This window comes from Tyto alba, unplaced genomic scaffold, assembly GCF_018691265.1.
Source record: "Tyto alba isolate M040663 unplaced genomic scaffold, T.alba_DEE_v4.0 Super-Scaffold_6, whole genome shotgun sequence".
In the NCBI taxonomy this organism is placed as follows: Eukaryota; Metazoa; Chordata; class Aves; order Strigiformes; family Tytonidae; genus Tyto; species Tyto alba.
In genome coordinates this window covers 25246995-25269517 of record NW_024881327.1, presented here as the reverse complement: position 1 = coordinate 25269517, position 22523 = coordinate 25246995, and the positions used below count along the sequence as shown (strand labels likewise).

Genomic DNA, 22523 nt, shown 5'->3' with positions numbered 1-22523 from the left:
AGGAACTCTGGCTCAGGCCAAGTTGCCCACGCAGGAGCAGGTTTTCTGGCAGGATCTGTGGTCTGTGAGGGACCCACACTGGAGCAGTCTGTTCCTGAAGGACTGTTCCACATGGGGATCACCCATGCTGGAGTAGTTCATGAAGGACTATACCATGAGAGGGAGCCCACGCTGGGACACGGGAACAGCGTGAGGAGGAAGGAGCAGCAAAGCCGAAGTGCTATGAAGTGTTAGGAACTGACTTCAGCTCTCATTCCCCATCCCTACTGCACCACTTGGGGTAGGGGAGAAATAAGTCAGAAGTGAAGCAGTGAAGTTGAGCTTGGAAAAAAGCAGAGTGTGGGAGGAAGGTGTTTTTAGTTTGTTTCTTACCATCCTACTCAATTTTGAATTGACAGTAAATTAAATTAATCTTCCCCAAGTCAAGTCTGTGTTGCTCATGACAGTAATTGGTAAATGATCTCCCTGTCTTCATCTTGACCCATGAGCTTTTTCATCTTATTTTCTCTCCCATCCTGTTGAGGAGAGGGAGTGAGAGGGCAGCTGGGTGGGGGTCTGGCAGCCACCCAAGGTCAACCCTCTACAATATCTCAGACAAAGGCTTCTGCATTAATATTTTGTATGGACAGAATTATTTTTTTGTGAAATATTTATGTTCAGGAGCAAAGAGAAAATACTAATATTGAATTGTTGTATACATATGATTCTCCCATGAATCCACATAAACAGTATATTTCTACATTTCAGAATTCATGAACTTCAGTCAGAAGTAACAGAGCTACAGGAAAAACTGGAGATATCTGAACGTGGAATGAAAAATTATAGCAAACAGGTATATTTACAGATTATTATTTTTTATTATTATTTGGCTGTAGTAGCCATTGCAATGGCCTTGATTATTTGTCTTTTAATCTCATTGGGGAAGCATTGTAGGGCTTGTGAAATGTAATTATTCTAACTTGCCTACATTGAACTATGTCTCTCCTCTGCTTTTGGAGACAGCAATGATAAAATACTTGCCTGCTGCTTTTGCTGATATATTGTGTATTAAAATTACATTAAATAAGCTAAACCTGATGATCATAAGTAGAATTTGTGTATGTCTAGGGCATTTAAGTGCAGAAGCATTAACTGGTCCAAAATAATAATTTGATCTACAGATATTTTAGGAGAATTTTTTTTCACTGTTTGGACTAGATATATTTTCTGAATTTCTATCTTTAAAAGTTAATTTATGAACAACAGACTTTACAATACTTCCATTAGAGTGGATTCATAAGCTATGTATAACCTTTAAGTGTCAGAATTGCACTGATTGTTTATACATTGTTAAGTCTTTCAATATCTGGGGATTAGTGGACACCGTCCTCTTTTTTTTTTGTTCACATCTTGGTTTTCCCCTCTTCCAGTATTCCCTGAATTAGCTGATTTAAACGTTTTTTCCCTAAATTTAAGTGCTAGCCTCAGATGGTTAATTTGCAATATTCATTAACTTCACTTTAAATAGAAGTTGTTCGTTTCTCTTTAAGAAAATAATCTAGTAGGAATCGTTTCAGGGTTTTTTTTCCACAAATTCTATTTGATTAATTGCTTTTTCCTTTCAAATAAATCATTTTTTTTCAAAAACACTCCAGAATTTTAAAAAAAGTATATTAAAGATAAAAGTTGCATTATTAGGTTCACATCTTCTCACTGAATGTTATATAGGTGTTTATTTGAACAAAGGTTCTATTAAATGGGATAGAAGATATCAAAGAACTTTTTTTTTCCCCCTCAAAGGTTGAGCTAAGAGACAAAGAAATAGAGCGCCTAGTGCTAGCATTGGATGGTGGGCGTTCTCATGAGGTTATCTCTCTGGAATCAAGAAGTAAAAGTAATGAGAAGCTTATTGCCCATTTGAATTTGCAGGTAATGGATTTATTACTGTTATTTAGTCAAAACTAAAAATACTAGCAATCTAAAAAACCCACAAAGCTTCTAGTTCTTTAAAAAATCAGTACTAGACATACAATCAATCAATTTAACTTGCTTTGCTTTTTAGGTGGCAGTGTTTCTTGTCTGGGGAAATTTCATTTCTTGTTTTAGAAGTCCATTAGAATAGTCTTGGTAAAGGATTCTGTGAACTCACATCTGTACATAGTAGTGTTAATCTTAGAGTATTCAGAGAACTTTGTATTATACACTGTTTTCACCAAGTTTGAAAATACTGATTTTTTTTTTTTTTTAATTTTATTTTCGTACATACCATTTATGTTTTAGGAACTAGCAATGGTATGTGTATTTATGATAAGGAGTAGTCCTGCAGATAATCTCATCAGATAGCGGGGAATCTCCCTCATTGAATCTCCCTTTATTCCAACACAGACTTGCAAGGAAAGTATAAGCATAGCATAAAGATGTTTGTGTTTGCTGTGCATAGTAGCATGTATTCAATATTGGTCTCAGAATGAGGATTTAAAAAAAAAATTATACAAGACAGGCTGGAGTACAGATGAAGTAAAGCCAGTCTCTGGATTTATACCATCAGTTCTCTGTTTTCCTGACTTCAACGTTCTATATACTGATTGTTCATGATGTACAGTGGCATGAGAGCCACGTTGCAAAGTTTATTAGCTTAGGTTCAGTGCTGCAAAAATACAGAATGAGCTATGACTTGGAAGCTGTACGGCTTTGTTCAGTGATCCCAAATTAGTAAGTCATGCTGAACAAAAATTGATTGTAGAGAGAGTGAGCCCAGAGCCGCCTAAAACTGATTTTGGACCATCAAGACTATTTGCTCAGGCTCAGTGCCAATATAGCACTTCTATTCTCTGACAACAAATGGATGGATATCTCTATGTAGCAGTATTCATGACTGTGAGAGGGCTCAGACTTTCTTCAGTGTCTACAGTAATACTTCTTTCTGGAGTTAGGAAAATTGTGTGGAGATGGAAGTGGAGCACCTCTGCTATCTTGAATCTTTCAAGATACTCCAGGCTCCCGTTTTCCTGGGTAGTGTAACTTCTGCATTATTTTTTATTCCTACTCTACATTCTTGCCTCTCTTTCCTCTCAGGGAAAGGTATATTGGGAAAAACAATGTCTCTAGAGCAGGATTTCTGAGGATGTTGTGTTTAAGGCGCTGAGATATTTTGGGGGCAAGATAGGTTTTGGGAATCTGATCTGTAAAGCTTTACTTTCATGAAGGAGTAACAGTGAGACTTAAGCCTAGCAAATATACTACAAAGGTGGAGAGAAGAACGTGTCCTCATATCTTGTGAAATTTAGGGAAACTCTAGGTATACTAGGTCTACTGGACTGATACCCAAGGCAGGTTTCTATACAGTTCTCTGCTTTTCAGTACTTTGTTTTTAGAATAAACCTCAGGTTTTGGAGACTAGATAAAGAACAGTGTAGTAATTAATTCCTTCACCTTGCAGCACTGTAAAATAATATTTTTTCATGTTGATAATCATTAAGTTATAAAAATAGAAAATCTTGCCATTTTTAACAGGATGTCACTTTTTTACTATGGATATAGAGATACTGTATTTCAGAAGATTGGGAGGAATGTTTGCTACCAAGTTTAACAAAACATATTGATGTTTTAATGAAAAATATCTTTTAGGTTGAGTATCTTCAACAAACAAACAAAGAACTTGAAAATCGCATTCGAGACCTCTTGGACACTAAACAAAATGTGACTAGTGAGGTAGTGCATTTAAGCAATAAAAATGAAGAACTGTGTCAAGAACTGAATGAAATAGACCACTTGGCACAGCAGTTGGAAAGACACAAGGAAATTGTGCTTGAGACTGCAGATAAGGAAATAGGAGAAGCAAAGGTAATCACTAACGTGTTACAGTGTGAAGTATCTGCTCAGCTCTTAGGTGGCTTTATATCTTTTAATTGCAACAAATGACCTATCAGCTTGTAAAGGAAGATTAAAAAGATATTTTTTCCAGTTTACTTAATATTATAAAGACTTTATCCCTAAAGGATGACTAATTAGAGTAATTTTGTCTCCTCACTGTATTAGGTGAGATGAGTTTAGTTAAAAGGCAATCTGTTGTCCTTATTCCATTAGCTTAGTATGAAATAAAATTCTGAGATACTTAAAACTATTGATAGGTAACAGATTTTTGCAACAGTGATGCCTGTGTTTGGAGGTTTTTTTCCTATGAGGAGTCATGCAATGATTTAACTGTTGTGCTCCAAAAGTGCATGGGTGTGTATACCACAAATTTTTTGTGCTTTCAGTTCGTAGGAACTTTACTACTTAAAATTTAAAAATGATTATACTTTATTTCATACAAAAATAGCCTGTTTCCTTATTTTTTTTTTGTAACAAAGGAAGTGTTGTCATTTTGAATATGTAACTTTTAACATATAGGTTAATTTTGGTTGATAGAAAGAAATTGAAAGAAAACACAGTGAAATACAGGATCTTGAAGAAACAGTAACAAGGCTTAAATCAGTAAGTAAAAATACTTCTGGTTTTTGTTTGTAGCATATTTATCATACTGTCACCCACATGATTCTTTCATTTATTATAAAAATTAACAATTAACAAGATAACTTTTATAGCACCCTAAACTCTTTTGTAATAAGTTACTAATTAGTAAATGAAACAGCTAAATAAGCTACACCATATTGTTGCAAAAATAAATTGAAAGAAACCTCTGTAGACAGTACAGTTGACTGTGTCCTTATTGTACATTTCCTTATTTCTGATATCTGAAGTCATAATTTCCATGACATAATCATTTTTACCACGAACAAGTTATGACATCCTGGAGGATTTTCTTTGTTTAGAAACTACTTTGTCTCTTAATCAACATATGACTAATTATGCAATACTCGGCTCACTCGAAAACAAAGCATAGTAGCTCAGATGAAGAACATTAGTATCATCAATTCCTTGAAGACCAAACTCTTTCCAGCATATAGTAAACTGTATTAGTTGAGTATAGTGTTTTTTTTTTGGTATTTCTAGTGAACTTGAAAATACAAAATACTTAATTTTCAGAGCAGCAGATTATAGGGAAGATATGCCAAATATCATTTGATTATCTGCAGGGTTAGGTTGACTGAGATGCCATATTGTGATGTGTTTTAACACCAACAGTTACTAAATGCCATTAAAAATTATTTCTTGCTTTAGTTATTATTTTTTTCCATGTTTGTATCCCATTATCCCTCTGATTGGTTTCTTGAATTAAACAAGGGTTAATCTTGCTTGTTTCGTTACTGATTGCAAACCATGTCAAAAGTAATGCTTACTTTGATGTAATAAAAAGTAGTATAAAACAGCTATGGCCCTTAACCCATGTTAAAGCATAAAACATCCAGGTTAAATGGAAGTAAACAGTGTTGAATATTAAAAATTTAACAAAATTAACGTTAAATATTTTTTTCCAAATATCTCTACTGGCACTTCTAATTTTTGTAATAATATTTGTTACCTCAGGAGTTGTGCTCGTGTCGTAGGGAGAATGAGAGACTGAGTGAAGAACTCTTTGGAAAAGCAGATGATAAAGAGAATCTTGAACTGTTGTTAAACCAGCTTGAACAAGAGAAACAAAGGCTGACAGAAAAAACAGAGAACTTAGAAATAAAAGGTAAATCATCAAATGTAGATTTCTGTAAATTATCTTCCTATAATTTTCGAAATAGAATACAGTTAATAATGCTGCAAGTTTTTATATGTAAATTAAAAGAAGACTGTAGGTCTTCAGTCAGAATTGAAGTGAAAACTTTTGTAATGGAAGCATGTTTTCATTCTGTATGTGAGAACTGAAAGTTGAGCTTTTTACTGTGATCCCACAGGACACCCTAATACTAATATTATGGCAGTTTCATACAAAATAATTTAATTTGTCCAAACCTGGTTTTATTCTCTGTCTTTCTGAATGAGTGAATTCAGACTGTGTTTCTTGAGAGCTTTATCCAGTTGGATCTTGAAAACCTCCAGGGATGGAGATTCCACAACATCTCTAAGCAACCCATTCCAATGTTTGTTTATCCTCAGAGTAAAAAGTTTCACCTGTATTGCTTGTAATTGCCTGTAGCAATTAATCACCATTGTTCCTTGTTTACTTACTGTGCAGCTCCCTGAACAAACTGGCTCCATGTTACCCACAACCCCTTCTTGATATTGTCAATCTGCTCTTGGCTCCCCAGCTCTTCTCCAGGCTCAACAAGCCCAGTTCCCTCAGCCATTCCCCACAGGGCAAGTGTTCTGCTCCCTGACTAGCTTGGAGGGCCTCCCCTGGACTCACTCAAGTTTATCAACATCTTTCTTGTACTAGGGGCGACAAAACTGAACACAATATTGTAAATGTGGTCTAATGAGAACTAAGTAAAGGGGAATAATCACATCCCTCAGTCTGTGTTTCTGTTGATACAGCCCAATATGCTGTTAGGCCTCTTGGTTCCAAAGCACACCGCTCACTCGTGTTTAGCCTACTGTCAACCAGGACTCCTACATCCTTTTCAGCAAATTTGCTGCCCAGACAGTTGCTGGGAGTTAGTCCATCCCAAATGCAAATGTCTTTGTGGAATTCATGAGGTTCCTATACAGTTGTTTTTATTTCTTTTTCTGCAGAACGAGAACTTGTCCTAGAAATAGAAAGAATGAGACTAGAATATGGCATAGCCCTAGGGGACAAATCTCCATCTCGTCTAGATGCATTTGTGAAGACTTTAGAAGACGACAGAGATTATTATAAGCGAGAATTAGAATATCTTCAGAAAATGATAAAACGAAGGCCTAGCCCAAGCCGTAGGACTTCAGAGAAGGTAAAGTTCCTTCTGGCAAGACAAGCTGAAAAAGTACTGGAAATACTGCAGAACCATTTAAGGAGCTATAAAAGATATTTTCAAGTTCAGTAGCAGTAAAAGACTGTAGTAGTTTTTAAAATTACATTCTTAACATAAAAATTTAACAGAAACTGTAGTGAACTTTCATTTTATTTTCCTATTCACATTTTACGATATTACATATTATTGATCAATTTGTTTGAAGTAAATAGAACTAGATGATAAAGAGGTTGAAATCTTATTGTTAGATGATTTGCTTTTTCTCCTTAATAGTCCTTATTGTTTAAATTATACCACCAATGCTAGACATTTTCTTGCAATTAAAACTTATTACGTATGTATTTTTCATGTATTACTAATAGTGGGAGTTCTTTTTTTGTTTTAATTATCCAAATAATTAGTATATTTTAACATAGATTTCATTAATCACTTTGCAGAGTGAAGATCTTAGACTGATCACCAGAGAAAGAGATGAGCTACGGTCCATGTTAGACAGATTTGAAAAACACATGATAGAAATTCAATCCAATGTCAAGTTATTGACTGCAGAAAGAGATAGATTAAATGTTCTTTATGAGCAGGTAAGAAGATATTGTTTATAATTGGCATTGAAATAACCAATTAAAATTTTTACTGTTGCTTATTTAAACTGAAAAAACTCTTTATAATAGAACTTCAGTAGTATGGACCTACTAGAATACAACTAAAAATAATAAAGTATACACTTATTTTTATTACTTGTTAATAAAACTGTGTATTCCAAAGTTAGTGTATTAACTTCAAAGCCATTATAACTTAATCTACTGACATTCAGAAATGAGAAAGATCAGGAAAAAATAATCAGTAGAATGCATGAGAAAGGTGGGTAAGGATAGAGGCTAGAAAACAAGGAAGAAGTAGGAGTCAACTGATAAGAAAACAGAGTGAAGTTAGGCTATACTTGGAACAGTAAAATGATGATGAGTATCTTGGCAGCATAAGTTGTTATGCTTAGAGTATATATGACTTAGAGTATATATTTTAGTTACCTAGGGAAAAATAATACTATAATAGCCCTTCTGTTGTAATAGCATCATTGAAACTTTTTTTTTTCGTTAGCGTGTACGCTGTGTTAATTGCAATCTACATATGCTAACAAATGATAATTTTTTAAAGTCTCAGGCTGAACTGAACAGGTTGAGAAGAGAAGCAAAGCATAGTTTAGTTTCTCAGAGTCACATGGAAGAAGAAAGAGACATTGCACTGACTGACTTTAGAAGACTAATGGCAGAAAAAGAGAGCCTCAGAGAAAAATTAAAGGTGAGCTTTTATAGTATCATTGCTTACAGTGAGGTGACATATAGGGAAGGCTTAAACAATAATGCCATGTTTGTATCTGACTGTCTGTCAGTTCCCATCTTCAACAACTTTTAGACTCATCTGATTTCAGACTCACTTGAGAGAGCTCAATGAATTGTCTGAATTATCCTTGTAAACTCAGGTCCCAGGTGGGAGCTGTGGGGAGAGGAATATGCTTTAAGTGTCTGGGGGCAAGCATGGCATGACCTCGTGTGAAGAACCTAGATACGAAGCCCCAACCACAGAATATTTTTGTGTGTATGCATTACTGCGAAGATGCTTTTGTGTCACATGTGGTTCTTACTGCACAAACTGGGGACTTTATGGACTTTTTCATATTAACTAATCTTTATTTATTGTTGCATTTTGTAGCAGAGTATATTTTAAATGGCATATAACTGAACCATCAAACATAAATTCATAGTGATCCAAGTTTAATTATTTTTAACCTTAAAAAAATATTTCTTAATGCAATAATTTTCCTGTTAATTTGACCTTTTAATGTTTGGTATTAATGTGCATTAATGTCTTATTTGGTTGTAAGTCAAGAGCATATGATTTCAGGGGTGTTTCCCTGACTTCTTTATCAGGTCATTAATACAATGTATACAGGTTTTTAAAATGTCCTGAAAATTCAGAAATTTAAAATCATATTAATGGACTGATCCAAAGACAACATATGTCAAGATTGACTATATGATGAATGATTCCATAGTTTGATTTACTACCACAAAAATAGAGAACTGTAGTGTATCTGAATGCAGTGGAAGTAACTCTGACCTCTTTGCTTAAAGCATGTGCATGCGATGGAAGAGAGGTTTTCCCAGCTCATCCTTTCTTCTTGTAGGTGACTACCAACATTTTGTTTGTGTGCCACTTTGAAATACCTGCATGAAAACACTTATCTCAGGCATTTCTAGGAAGTTTGAGAGTTTGTTTAGTAATTTCACTGCAATTATGCACAGAAATCAGAGAACAGAGAAATAATTTTAAAAAAATTTCTTCGTAGACTTGGCGAAAGACCAGTTAGCTTTGTAATCTGTCTTACATTTCATATTAATCATAATTTAATAAATTAATTTCAAACAGCTTTGGACACTAAGCTATACATCCTTGCAACCTTTGATATGGCCCTGTAGCTCAGTAATTTTTCTACAACAACTCACAAATATTGGTTTGGTTGGGACCAAACATAAATACACTTTTTCTTCAAACAAACCAAACCAACAACCAAAAACCAAAACCAAACTCGGTGATGTTATATTGAACTTCAGTGGTGTATTTTCAGCTAATGCCCAGTAGTTTTAGAGAGACTATTTGACATTCAGTCATTCATCTAAGAATGTAGAGAATTGTTTTCTTAAGCATTAAGCTCAAATTTTGATGGTTAATACTAACACTGTGTATCTTATTACATGTAATTCTATATTTCTGTCTCAGATTCAGCAAGAAACGGCTAACCTTGAAAAATCAAAGATGCAGCATGATATTTCAGAACTGGAGAACAATATTCAAGGAGTAAGTGCATTTGTGGGTAGTAAGCACTTATTGCTTCTATAATAGGATAGACTTTGCAAGCAATTAATTTTGTTAGCTGTTTTCAACTAAAATTTATTTAAAAGCCAAGTTGTGATGGCTTTCTACAACAATAATGTGTTTGGTTATTGTTTTTTAAATTGCAGCTTGAGATGGAAAGGTGTGAACTAAAGACTACAGTCTCTATCCTAAAAGACAGAATAACCTCTTTGGAAAATGAATTAAAATTGAAGTCCAGTAAACTTGCCCAGACATCTGATGATTCTTCTCAATTTAAAGCTGAGATTTGCTCACTTCAGTAAGTCTAATACAAAATTGGGTTGTCTTTCAGAGATGCTAACATAATTTTGTTTGTTCTGTGACCATATCGCAGAGTTGAGTTCCTGGGAAAGACTATAAAATATTTTCAAACTCATTGTATTTGTCTTAAGGAAAAGTAAATATGAGTAAAAAAAGTGCTGTGGTGGATTTTCACAGCAAGCTCCTCCTTGACTTATTTGATGACCAGGTATACTGATAATTTTTGAGGCTAATTGTGAATGAAAATGTTCTTCTATAGTTGTTTCCTCTAACAATCATGTTCTCTGTTTATGAATGTAGCAGAACAGAAAATTTCTAAAAGGATTTCCAAATGCTGTTTGTTAAAAGGAAGACAGACTCCTTTGCGAACTGCAGCAGTAGACGCAAATTGTGCCAGTTTTACAGAATTGTCAGTAATAGTGAAATTTTTGTGCCAAGCATCAGGCATTAATATTCCACAATTGAGTGCTTCTTGGAGAGTTATTCTGTAATGGCATTTTACTTGTGTTGGTTTTCTTGTGTCAGTCTCTTTCTTAGGCTAATACTATCACACACATACTACAGTTTTGAGACTTGACATCTTACAATCCATAGACACAGTCTGTGGGGATTTGACCAACTCGCTCAGAACTGGAGGATCAAGTATACTCATGTATTTTAAAGGCCTATTTAAATTTGCAGGATCATTGATGCACTCTTTTGAAGCTGTTTTAGAAATGAGATCCTGGCAGCTTCCTAGGTGTTATGGAACAAGAAGGAGGCTTAGAGAAAGTAGAAATAAAGTATTGAATAAAACTGGGAAGAAATTTGCAAAGCTGGTATTTGGTTTAGGTGAAAATGACAGCCTTTGATGTAAGAGATCAGGAAATTCTTTAAATAAATGTGGTGTGGCTGATAATCACTGCTATGAGCTACATATCAAAATCTTTATAAAGCGATGAGTCAAAAGACCCAAGTGATGAGTTACATGATGAAGAGTAATAGGAATCAAAGGAAGCGAATGTTTCAGGTTATCATGGTGGTTGCACCGAGGCTCCATCGCTCCATTTTTGGAATGGTGTTGAGGTGGACTTGCCACAGGGGTCCAGAGCAACCAAGTGGTGCTGGCCTCAGCCACCCTTAATCATCCTCTCTCTCCCGGAGAGGGAGGGACAGGACTGGTTAGTGTGGCACAACCCCATGCTGCTGGCTGGTATGACACAAGCCTGTCATGAGGTTATGCTAGAACTGTTCCAGCACTGCAAGCAGCTTAAGAGCCATAAGTCAATGACTCTGAATAGGTCCCAAACTTCTTTCACCTGCATACTGATTTTCCAGGCTCTTAAATGACCGACTGCAGAGGTCTGTTGAAGATTTACAGCACCGACTGTCCCTCAAAAAGGATGAACTGCAGTCAGCTCAAGGAGAAATTGTAAAGCTAGAGGAGGAACTAGGTAATCTGTAGTTATTTCTATGCTTATTTCCTGTTTTTAAAATAGCAAGTACTTACTCTTTTATTTATAGATAGGTTAAACCAGAGGAGCACTTCCCAGGATGAAGCAGTTAATGTGCTTAGAAGTACTATTACTGTTTTGGACAAAGAAAAGGACAGTCTTCAAGAAACCGTAGATGAAAAAACGGAAAGAATTGCATGCTTAGATGACAACTTAGCTAACAAGGTATGTGCAGTGAAAGTACTACTTTGCAGTCCGCCTGGGGATTTTTAAAGCAGTTACATTTTAGGGAGACATTCTGCCTCGATGACAAAGCTTGTGCAGAGCTCTAGGCCTCACATGAGCACTATGTTTGGACCTGGCCGATACAAAGAGTCATTTGCCATCTCAATGCCATTTTAATTATGGCTGTTAGTGTATTCTCTAAACACTCCAAGAAAATAAAGAAGTATTTTTTGCATTTTACACTAGGAGGTATCTATTGAGATATAAGGTTCTAGCCTGAGATGACAGAATCTATAGTTTGACTTCCATCTTTTTTAATGACATGCCAGTCATTTCTCAGTAAAGACAATAAGCCTGGAAATTGGAATGTGCAAAGATACAATTACTTATTGGTAAAGGGTTAAAATAAATATTTAAATTTAAAATTCTTTAAAGTATCCTGTTATGTTGCAATATACATAATACAACTTTGCTGTTATTTTCATAGGAAAAAACAATTAATCATTTACGTCTAACTCTCTCTGAGCTGGAGTCCTCAACAGAGTAAGTAAAGAATAGGATGCCTTCTTCAGTGGTTTTAATTTATATAGTGGTTTTAAAGTGAAAGTAGATGGCTATTTTAGTTACTTGGTTGAAATAGAGTTAATTCAGTGTAAGTCAAGTAAGGGACTATAGTGTGTTCAGAAAGATGTACACAACTTTTGAAGACACTGTCCCTGCAATTATATTGCAAGTTGCTAAGATACTGTTAAGATAGCTATTAGCAATTGGTTTTCTGTATTTATTTTCCTAAATTGGTAAAATTTCTTAATTTTCAGTTAAGAAGTAACTTTATAGTATTCTAAGTCCTCCACTAGATGTTAGATTGACCCAGGTAAAACTTAGAGCTGAACTGATAGTTATTGGCAAGCTATTTCTTCCTGCTTAAGCTGCCAGTATAGTCTTAATTTAAATAAATTTATGTAGTTTTTAGCTGGGCTTCTTCTGATCTTTCCTTCTTGTCTCTTTTTAAGCATGACATTTCAAACTATAGCTTTTTAAAATAAAGGATTTAAACACCAACATTTAAACATCTGAAGACCAGTGCAACTGAGTATTTGGTACATTGATGCATGAAGTATCTGTGGCAAAAAATGAATTCAAAAGTTTACTTCAGTTGGCACATATTTAGTTTTCTACTTTTTTGTTTAATCTCTTCCTTACTATTTTGATTGTTGTCTTTCAAGTGTAAGCTATCCATCTTCTTCTGTTATAGTTTATACACTAAGCAATGTCTAACATACTGTAACCACTACCAAACACAGATAAGTATCTGTAATTGCTGTTTGTGTAATAAGATATATCTTGCCGGATACATCTTCAAAGTTGAAGATTAATTCCATTTTATTTGTGTATATTTTACATTTTGCATCCTTAGCTTATGTTTATGCTTAGTCTCAGTTTGTGAGCCTACAGAGAGTACGAATTTTACCATTTTTTTTTAAAAAGCATTTTTTCATATTCAAAATCCACATCTGATCATTTTCAGCAGTATATGATATAGTATGGAAAGGGACAACTCAAATAAGATTTTCACTTGATAGCCAGATGAAGGACATGCTGAGCAACAGAGACCGCGAGATATCTAGCTTACATCACCAGCTTGATGCATCCCACGTAGAGCTTGCAGAAACTGGAAGAGTAAAGGAAATGGCTCTGAAAGAAAACAGACGATTGCAAGACGACCTAGCTACAATGGCCAGAGAAAACCAGGTATGAAGGCAGAACGTAATACTGAGGTAGTAAACTCTTTATTGCTTGCTTGTCTCTAGTGGTCCATCTAAACCACTGCATCCTCAATTTTGATTCGATATGTTTAATTACTGATATTTCTTGAACAGTGGAATATTAAAAACGACTCGGCAGAAATTGTAAAAGCAGATACTTTAGATACTGAAGCGTAGCCAATACAGTGAAGGAGTAATAGACAAGCTTTTAGTTTAGTTCTGCTTCCCCAGATTAAAAAAGAAACCAAACAAAATAAATCTAGGACGTGATTGTTTATACTGTAATGAAATTATGTTAATTGGTCGTATCACTTGGTATTTGGTATTTAATTGGTAAAAAGTGAGTTTAATTATCTGTGGAACAGGAGATATTGAGAGTGAGCAAGAAACCACAAAAGCAGGTATCACGTTAGTCAGGTGAGAGGGAGAGGGAGGAGATTGCTGATTGCTAGCACACCGGAATTGGTTCTGGTGCACAGCGATTCGTTAGCATCATCCATCTAGTTTCCACGAAGGAAGCATTGGATGTATTGAATGGGAGGTGCCACGTTTTGAGATGAGACTGTTTTGGAATGTAGATTTTAATGTTTATGTTCTGTGAGCCTTGGTAATGGTGGCTGTAAAGAGGTGCTGGCAGGTTTTGACTTTCCAGTTCTGGCAAGGTTAGTTGCCATTTATGTGTGTTGCTTTATAGTTGACTTTGCTTTCCCTGAGGAATTGGCAGAGGTTAATGTTGGGAGGGAAAGTATAGAAGGCTTAAAAGCTATAAGAGAGAGGGATTGAAGAAAACATATTTTTAAGATATGGTAGTCCTGAATAGTCTGAATTTGTTTCCTGATTTCAGGAATGCACAGTTGATGGGAATAGGAGGGTTTCCCTTTCCATTGTGTCGAGGTTCTGTGGGGTTTTTAGGGGGTGAATTCAAAGGTGCCATCTATTTCCCTTGAGAAATGTTCTTATTGGATTGACTGTGCCTTGGTAAGGTAGGTGTCATGGTGAGGTGGTACCTTATAGCTCAGCTGTATATTGCGGCTTTTTTTGTGTGTGGCTTTTGGTATTTTTGTGAACATTCTGTTCAGGTACTGTATTTGACTGCTTGTGGAGTTTTCTGTTACATCTTTGTATTAATTTTATACAATTTCATCTTTCCTTAGCTTTCCAGTAGTTTAGAGTCATTAGGTACCTCTGCTAACAGCTAGCCAGTCAGTAGCTTTAAGCCAAAAAGCAGGTGGGAAGTGGGTTGTGCTTGCCCAGTGGACTCTGAGTTGGTTCATGTGTATTCATGGTCAGCTTTCCTATTGGGAGGTATACAGTCCTTTCAGCTGCTAATGGCCAAATACATTTCCTTGTGAAGTGCATGCTGTAAAGGCACAATTTAAACTTATGTCAGTTACAGAGTGAAAGTTGAAATAAAATCTTTGATGCCTTGACGAATTACATATTTCTGTATGGTATCATTGAATATTTTATTGAAAGATGAGCTATCTCAAGTTGATGGTATAGGTTAAATAAAAGTTTTGCAAGACAGAAATAGTCAAGACACTCAGTGAATTAAACTGTTTGATTATTGTCATTTTTATTCTTGTGGCATCTTCATCTTGAGATGTTCTCCAGGGGTCTGCAAGTTAAACCAACCACTGGTGTGTAAGGCTCATTCTTTCAAGAGCATAAGGGGGTTATGTAACATATGTCCATTTGCACTTTTCCCAATCATCATTGCTCCATCTCTTCTTCCTTGGAATTCTCCGGGTCTGGGATCAGGCTTGAAGAGCCTGAAGTGCATTCAGTCTTGTTAATCCCTCACACAGTTTGAGGAATAATGAGTTGGTTTTGTGCACCAGCTGGTTACTGCTGACCAAAAGCCTCCCAGCTCCAAGTGCATGACATGGATGTCCCTGTACAATAGAGGGTGTGTATGGACAATATGTAACAAAAATATACAGTGTTTTATAGGGTAAGTAACACTTTTTATCAGGCTAAACATTAGAAGGACTATGTAGAGAATATGTGAATGTCATTTACAAAACTAGCCCAGAATTTTGTTGCAACTCATTACATTCCATTTGTATAGTAAATACAACTATTTCAGCTCATCATGAGACTCAAATGCCTTGTACAATTTTGATGCTGAGATACAAATGTTTGTTTGAATTTACTGTCAATGCCAACACTAAAAATAATCAGGGCCTTGTTAGATAAACATTTATTTCAGTTCCTCTCAGTTAACCCATCTGAGTCTGAAGCTGGAAAGTACAGTTTAGCAAGATGTCTTAAGTAAGTGATGTGGTACCCTGAATAGTTCTTGCAAAACCTGTGGTACAATATATAGATATGTGGGTGTATTATTGAAACCAGAGATGCCATTCACACAGGTATCTAATAAGGTGAAATATGAAATATTATCCTTATGTGATGATGAAAGCTTTCCCAATGTGCTTGGGAAGGCTACACCAGAGACAAGCAGACTGATTTCAGCATATGCTAAATAAAGCACACAGTTCTAAGGCTGCCGTTAATGAATATTAAGATGCCACAAAAAGAAGATGGGAAAGAAATATGGCAATATCCTCTCTTTCCCCCCACCTTTCATAGTAGGGATAGAAGATACTTGCCTTTTTGGCTCTCTGGGCTAGAAGACTCAGAGAAAGGTGAGAGCTGAACCTGGAAGTGCCAGAGTTAGCAGTTCCAACATCTCAAATGAATTCCACAGTGCATTTCTGGTGTCTAAATATGATCTTAGTAATGCATTTAGTTGCTTTATCTTTAAAATTCTACTTTAAAATAAATGTTATTATAAAATTGACTTTCTAGTGACACAAAACTTGCCTTCACTCAGGGATAGTGCATCTTAAGGCTAGAAGAATCCCAGCTCCCAAACGTCTGTATGTTGAATTTTCCAAAGATCAGTAGGGTGTGTCATCAGGGAAGCTGCAGATTTTATGAACTGCTATGATATTCATTGTTTTCTGGGATTATTATTGCCTGGAAAGCTCTTTGGTGTATGTAAGGTAGTAGGGATATTTCTGAACCCTACGAATCCCCAAGGGCTTTGACTAAATTACTTAACAGTAGACTAGAGTAAAAACTAGGGCATATGCAATTACTTTGATTTAATTTGAAACAGTAATATATAGTGATTAATTTACTCAAATGCACTGGTTTGCTTTTATGTAATCTTTTTAGGCTATTAGTACTGAGCTTGAAGATGCAATACGTGAAAAAGAAGAAATGAAAACCAGGGTTCATAATTATATAACTGAAGTGTCCAGATTTGAGACCTTGATGGCTTCAAAGGTAAAAGCATAATCTGTAGTCAGTCACTCCTGTTTTCAATAAATTCTTTGGGTTTAGAGTATAACACATTCTCACTAGGATACAATAAACAACTTAAAAAATGTATGGTTTGGATCCCATTCTCCCTGCCTGTCCTATTTCATTCTGTTATTTTCCTTTTTTGCTCTGCAGTGTTTCAAGCTACTAGTGGATTCATACAAACCCTTATTAGATCTGAAGTGCTGATAAATTCTGGCACATCACAATGTCATTGATTATGTTTCATTTGGCTGTAACACTGGAAAATTACAAACAAATCATGTTTGAATATCATTTTGCTTTTTGAGTTTTGACAAAGCAACTAGTAAAATATCTGGTACTATTTCATGATTGTAGGCAACAAGCAGCTTATATGATGGGTTTTAATATTTTTTACATTTTAAAATAAGAACATTTATATGTAGTTCTGCAGGAAAGTGTAAAAATAGCACATTGGAATGTTTTCTCTATGAATGATAGGAGTTCAGTGGTTTTGCTGTACTGTCAAAACAGTGTTCTTGTGAAGTGTATTTTGTCCTGATACTTGATCCAGAAGTGTGATGTGTGTGAATTAAAACTTAGAATTGTTTAAAACAAATAGAATTTATGTCAAGACAACAAGGCAAATTTATTATGTGACTTTGAATAGGGAAGAATGAGTTTTGATTTGACTTTGACTTGCCTGTCTAGAGGAATGCATGTAAATTCAACCACTTTTTACAAGTAGGAACTGAAACATAGAGAAAAACATAAGGTCAGTAATATGTTAACTTAGAACTCTCAAAACACTTCAAGTTTAGTTTTTAAGAATTGTATAATATATCATATGTCCAAAGCACTTCAGCGACAGATGTGGCCACATATTTGGCAAATAAGAATCCAGTTACTCAAGTCAGGTACCAAGAAGCTGTAGAATATACAGCCAGTGACCAATTATGAAAGGTTGGTTTCAGGGATTTATCTAGTATTACATATGGATGTTGCGTGTGGAGACAAAGATTTACTTGCACAGTATTCACTTGCTTAATCATGAGTTTCTGTTTCCTAGTGCCCCACCTCATTCTGTCTGCACCTTCCAAGTTCTGCAGGAAACACAGAAGAATTTAAAAACCAGTAGCCTTCCTCATTAGATAAATATGATTAATACCAACATGCAAAAAGGATGATGCCCTTTAGTGATTGCCAGATAGTGGGATTAAGAAAATGGAGAAAGTTCTACCTTCTTCTGAGAAAACAAAGATATTGTAGGGAGTAGGCATGAAATAAGATCAAGCAACTTGAAGGTATGTTAATCATTGCAGAATGATTTACTATTTCATCTAGGAAAAAGAAAACCAAGAATTGTTAGAGAAGTTCCGAATGCTCCATACACAAGCTGAAGACTGGGAAATAAAGGCTCATCAAGCTGAAGGAGAAAGCAGCTCAATACGACTGGAACTCCTTTCTGTAGATACAGATCGGAGACATCTTCGAGAGAGAGTAGAACTTCTGGAAAAAGAGATTCAAGGGGTAATAACTCGTGCCATGAAATGCTGTCAAGGAAAGTGGGATACTTTCAATTGTTTTTTAATAAAGTCAACATACTATTTTAATGCTTTAATGGAAAATAATTCCTATACATGAAGCATAATTCCTATACATAAATGTTTCACATGTGGACACTGAGTTCTTGAACCAGTAACAGAGTTTGGTTAGATGTGCTTTCCTTCTCCCTTCCCTGCTTTCCCAAAATTAGAAACACAGCGTATATTTTAATACTTTTAGATCTCTCCTGTTGGGTGATTATTGGTGTTATGCTATTGTTTCTGTAAGAACCTTTTGTTTAGGTGCTTCAAAATATTTGCACATATCATTATGAGTATTTTGTCAGCTAGCTGTATGAGTATTTGGTAAGCTTAGTTCTTACATTTCTTTGAAACTTTCAATGAAACATTTGAAGCATTGGTGGCAGAAGTAAAGGTAAAAATCTGGTGGTGGTGGTAGTAGCAGCAGTCCAGCTCCAGAATCAGGATTCCATAATACCAAAACCTAGACCAATAGCATATAAAATAATGAAGTTTATATTTTGGAAGCAATAACTTCATGCAGAACAAGGAAGTTTTAGAGTATAATAGTTGTGGATTGACCATATTTTGTCTCATGCTTTTAATTACCCCAAAAGTGTGAGAGACTTTAATATTGTAAGCTGAGTAAAGAATGAATTGTATTTTGGGGGATTTTAGCTTTTAATTCTCTTCTGAAGCTTGAATCCAGCCTCATTCCACTCTCCTATAGTACTTGTATAATTCTTCAAGGTGGTGATTAAAAATTGCAGAGGTGGTTTATTAGTTGTTCTTAGATGTGATTTAGGGAGAGAAGAGGAATCTGATATAAAGTTAATTTTATAGGGAAAGTTAATTTTGAAGGGTAAAGAAAGTATTAAAAAAACCCTCTTGTTATCCAACAGAGAACTGTTAACGTTTAACACTGAAGGGGTATCCATATTTGTCTTTATTTTAGCATATCGTTGCACATCAAGCATATGAATCTCAGATCTCCTCCATTACAAAAAATATGTCCAAATTGGAAGAGGATGTTAAGCGTGAAAATCAGGACAAGTCTTCTGTGTTGGCGGACCTGGCTTCTGTGAGGGAACTCTGTGTGAAGCTTGAGTCTAACAAAGAACTTTTATCTCGACAGCTGACATCCAAAAGCATGGATTATGAAAGGGTAAGCAGCAAAGGCAAATTTAATTTGCTATAAAAAAATAACTTCCTTTGCTTTTAATGTTTTTTTTTTTTTGGAGAAAAGAATAAATTACTTCTGAGAGCTAGGTAAATTAATTTACATCACTAGTTTTACATTTATATATAAATTCTGCAGTTTACAGATCTATATCTGTGGGTTTTGTACAAAAAGAGGGGAGTTTCTTTCATTCATTATCGCTACAAAATGTGGCAGCTGTAGTTTTTGCTATACCACAGCGACAAATTATATTTATTTGGTTTTATGTACTTTTTTTTAATTTACTCAAATTTTAAACTTCTATAAAAAGAGAACAGTGCACTTCTTATCTAGATACTAAAGGCTTTTCCTTAATGGATTTTTTCAATTAAACTGAAATTTAGATTCAGCTGAAGTTTATTAAATGTTTTTAAAGAGTTTAAAGATTTCTAAATGTCCATAATTTCTGAACCTTTTTCTTTACAACTGGTCGTTGTTTCTTTACTTAGTGACTTGGTCAGGGTTTCTGTTACTGTAATATTCAAGACCTTGAGAACAGTAGTTCTCGTCACCATAGAATTTCTTTATATTCATAGAACTGATGAGGAAAAAAAGCATTCCTACCTTTCTACCTTTTCAGCAAAAGCCAAGAAGCTAATTGTGAGATAACCTCGACAAATAAAATGAAGTATAGTAAATGATAATTTTCTACTTGTGCAAAAGCCTACTGCTGTTAAAAGCCAATTAGTGTTCTGAGTATTCACTTATGCATTTCCAGCACTCAGTAATCCAGCTCCTGGTAAAATATTTGACAGATGTACAGCTTGAATGTTTTTGACTAAGTATAGTTTTAAGTAATAGTAGGCAGTGTTTTGCAAGCTCAGTTTCCTATTCACTTTTATGAAACTTCCAGTCATTTCAGTTTTTATAACAACTCTTCATGAAAGAGAAGTTTGTGTGTTTGTAAATCAGTGTATTAATAATATATAAAATTTGTGCCCTAGGTTCTAGGTGAATTAGAAGATATAAAATCAGAAGCAGAGTTGCTGAAAAAGCAGTTATCCAGTGAGAGACTTACAGTTCAGAATCTTGAAACATTGCTGGCTACTAGTAGAGACAAAGAATTTCAGAACCATTTAACATCCCATGAGAAAGATTCGGAAATTCAGTTATTGAAAGACAAGCTAACACTCGCTGAGAGCAAACTGTAAGTTTTAACATGTGTATATATGTGTTATGTGGTTTACAAAGAAACCTTTTCTGTTTGACAGCAGTTATTCACAAAGTCAAATACTTGATGTTCGGTATGGCTGAGCAGATTTTTGCAGCAATGTCTTTTGGCCTTTAGTGGCATTGTTTACTTCAAGTTTCTTTACAGATCTTTCCTATCGCTCTGATTAGTTAGCATCGTGGTGGACACCAGCTTAGTACAAGCAATAAACTTAAACAGGAGTTCCAAAGGAAACCTACTCCAAAAGGAAGGAACATCCTGCTGAGTCTTCAGTCTTGAGAATAAGCACTCAGTTTCTCTCAGGATTTGTCCCCAGTCTGACTCCAGAAAGTTTGCTTCACTCTCCCTGTAGGTCATGACTCTTTCTTGCCTCAGTCAGGCAGAGGAGCCAATACTTTTCCTGAAGTTCACTTGTCTGATAGAACTCTGTGCCATCATCTCAGGTCAATCACTCAAATCTTTTCCTTCTGAGCCTCTTAGTGAACAAAACTACCTAATGGCGAGGTAGCTAGTCTGTTGCAGACATTATTTCCACTACAGAACCAGCCAACCCATGATAATTTGTAAATTTCTTAGCTGTTGAGTACATCTATAAATGTATGTATGCTTCGCAGTATGATTTGGATATTTAACCTTTGCATCAGTGTATCAGTTCTCAAAGTACATAACCACCTCTCTCACAGGTTATGATTTTCTGCTTAGCTTCAGGAAGCAATTTAATTCAACTCTGCTTTTTAAGCAAAACATATTTTTATTTGACTTTGAAGAGTTTAACTATGAGTTTAATTATTAAGGGAACACAAATTTTCTTAGTCTTGAATTATGTTTTATGTTCTTATGTTGGAGAGTATTCTGAAGTCCTAACTCCTTTGGAACAATGTGGATTCATCAAGCATCTTAAAGCAAATTGAAAGTAAAATTTTAACGTATGTGTACTGCTCACAAAAAAATACCAGGTAGATTAAATCTATGGTGAATGTGAATTGAATACCTGCTGAAGATGCCTGTTGTCCTTACTTCAATTAAAGTAAGAATCACTTACATAAAAAATAGTCAAGTCATAGTGCTTTAAAAAAGCAAAAATACTTTTACTGCTTTTAATATTAACTGTTAAGGGAAAAGTCCTGTATCATTTATTGTTCCTTTGAAATATAAATGGAACTGAACCTGTTACGTACACTAAATGTGGCCAGCACTTTCCATTGTAGGCAGCTGCAATTACCTATGCTGTGCACCTGCCTAGAGTAGAAATAACTGTTTAACACTACTATGGAAGAAAGACTAATCTGTTTGGAACAATGCACTTAAGGAGGGGGATATTTTTGTATATGAAATTAAAGTATGAGAGAATTGGGGGATTTAAACAGTTTTCTTCATGATATGGGGCAGGTAATTGGAAGTTTCCATGATATGTGTCATTGTGACATAATTTTCCTGGGGATGCATACACTAGCCAGTGACTGTAGAGGTATCTCTACATTAAATAGCAAGAAGGAAGACTAACAGCTGAACATGGATGGTGGTGAAGACTAAAGTCAAAGTAGAGTTTCAGAGAAGGGAAAACAGATACACCCACTTAGTAAACACTGAGGTAAGGAGAGAAAGGAAATGTATGGAAGGTAAAAGGACAAATAATGCTTCATTATGAGCTATAAAATATAGCATAACTAAACAGCTATCTAACTTGGTGAGACAAATGTGCAAGAAAAATGCTTTTGGTTGACTTACACAAAGGCTACAGCTCACCACTGATGATGGTCCACCTCAAGTAGCAGTGATCTCAGTGAATCTGTAGATGATGGCACTATTAATCACTCCCGTGCAACTCATTGCTTCATGTTTTAGAATTGTTGGAAATACTTGGGAAAGAAAGTTAATT

General features: G+C 35.2%; 1 protein-coding gene across 3 annotated transcripts in view; it reads left to right on the top strand.

Annotated features, from left to right (window-relative positions):
• Positions 1–22523, top strand: part of CEP135 (centrosomal protein 135) — a 39775-nt gene that overhangs the window by 11955 nt on the left and 5297 nt on the right. For all 3 annotated transcript variants that reach the window (XM_032999284.2, XM_032999283.2, XM_032999285.2), the window contains exons 6-23: positions 748–832; positions 1780–1908; positions 3607–3822; positions 4390–4455; positions 5449–5599; positions 6586–6779; positions 7238–7381; positions 7956–8099; positions 9579–9656; positions 9821–9972; positions 11292–11407; positions 11478–11632; positions 12120–12175; positions 13216–13384; positions 16582–16692; positions 18034–18219; positions 19210–19419; positions 20418–20620. In XM_032999284.2, the coding sequence (XP_032855175.2) occupies positions 748–832; positions 1780–1908; positions 3607–3822; positions 4390–4455; positions 5449–5599; positions 6586–6779; positions 7238–7381; positions 7956–8099; positions 9579–9656; positions 9821–9972; positions 11292–11407; positions 11478–11632; positions 12120–12175; positions 13216–13384; positions 16582–16692; positions 18034–18219; positions 19210–19419; positions 20418–20620 (2565 nt within the window). The remainder of the gene's footprint in view (positions 1–747; positions 833–1779; positions 1909–3606; positions 3823–4389; positions 4456–5448; positions 5600–6585; positions 6780–7237; positions 7382–7955; positions 8100–9578; positions 9657–9820; positions 9973–11291; positions 11408–11477; positions 11633–12119; positions 12176–13215; positions 13385–16581; positions 16693–18033; positions 18220–19209; positions 19420–20417; positions 20621–22523) is intronic.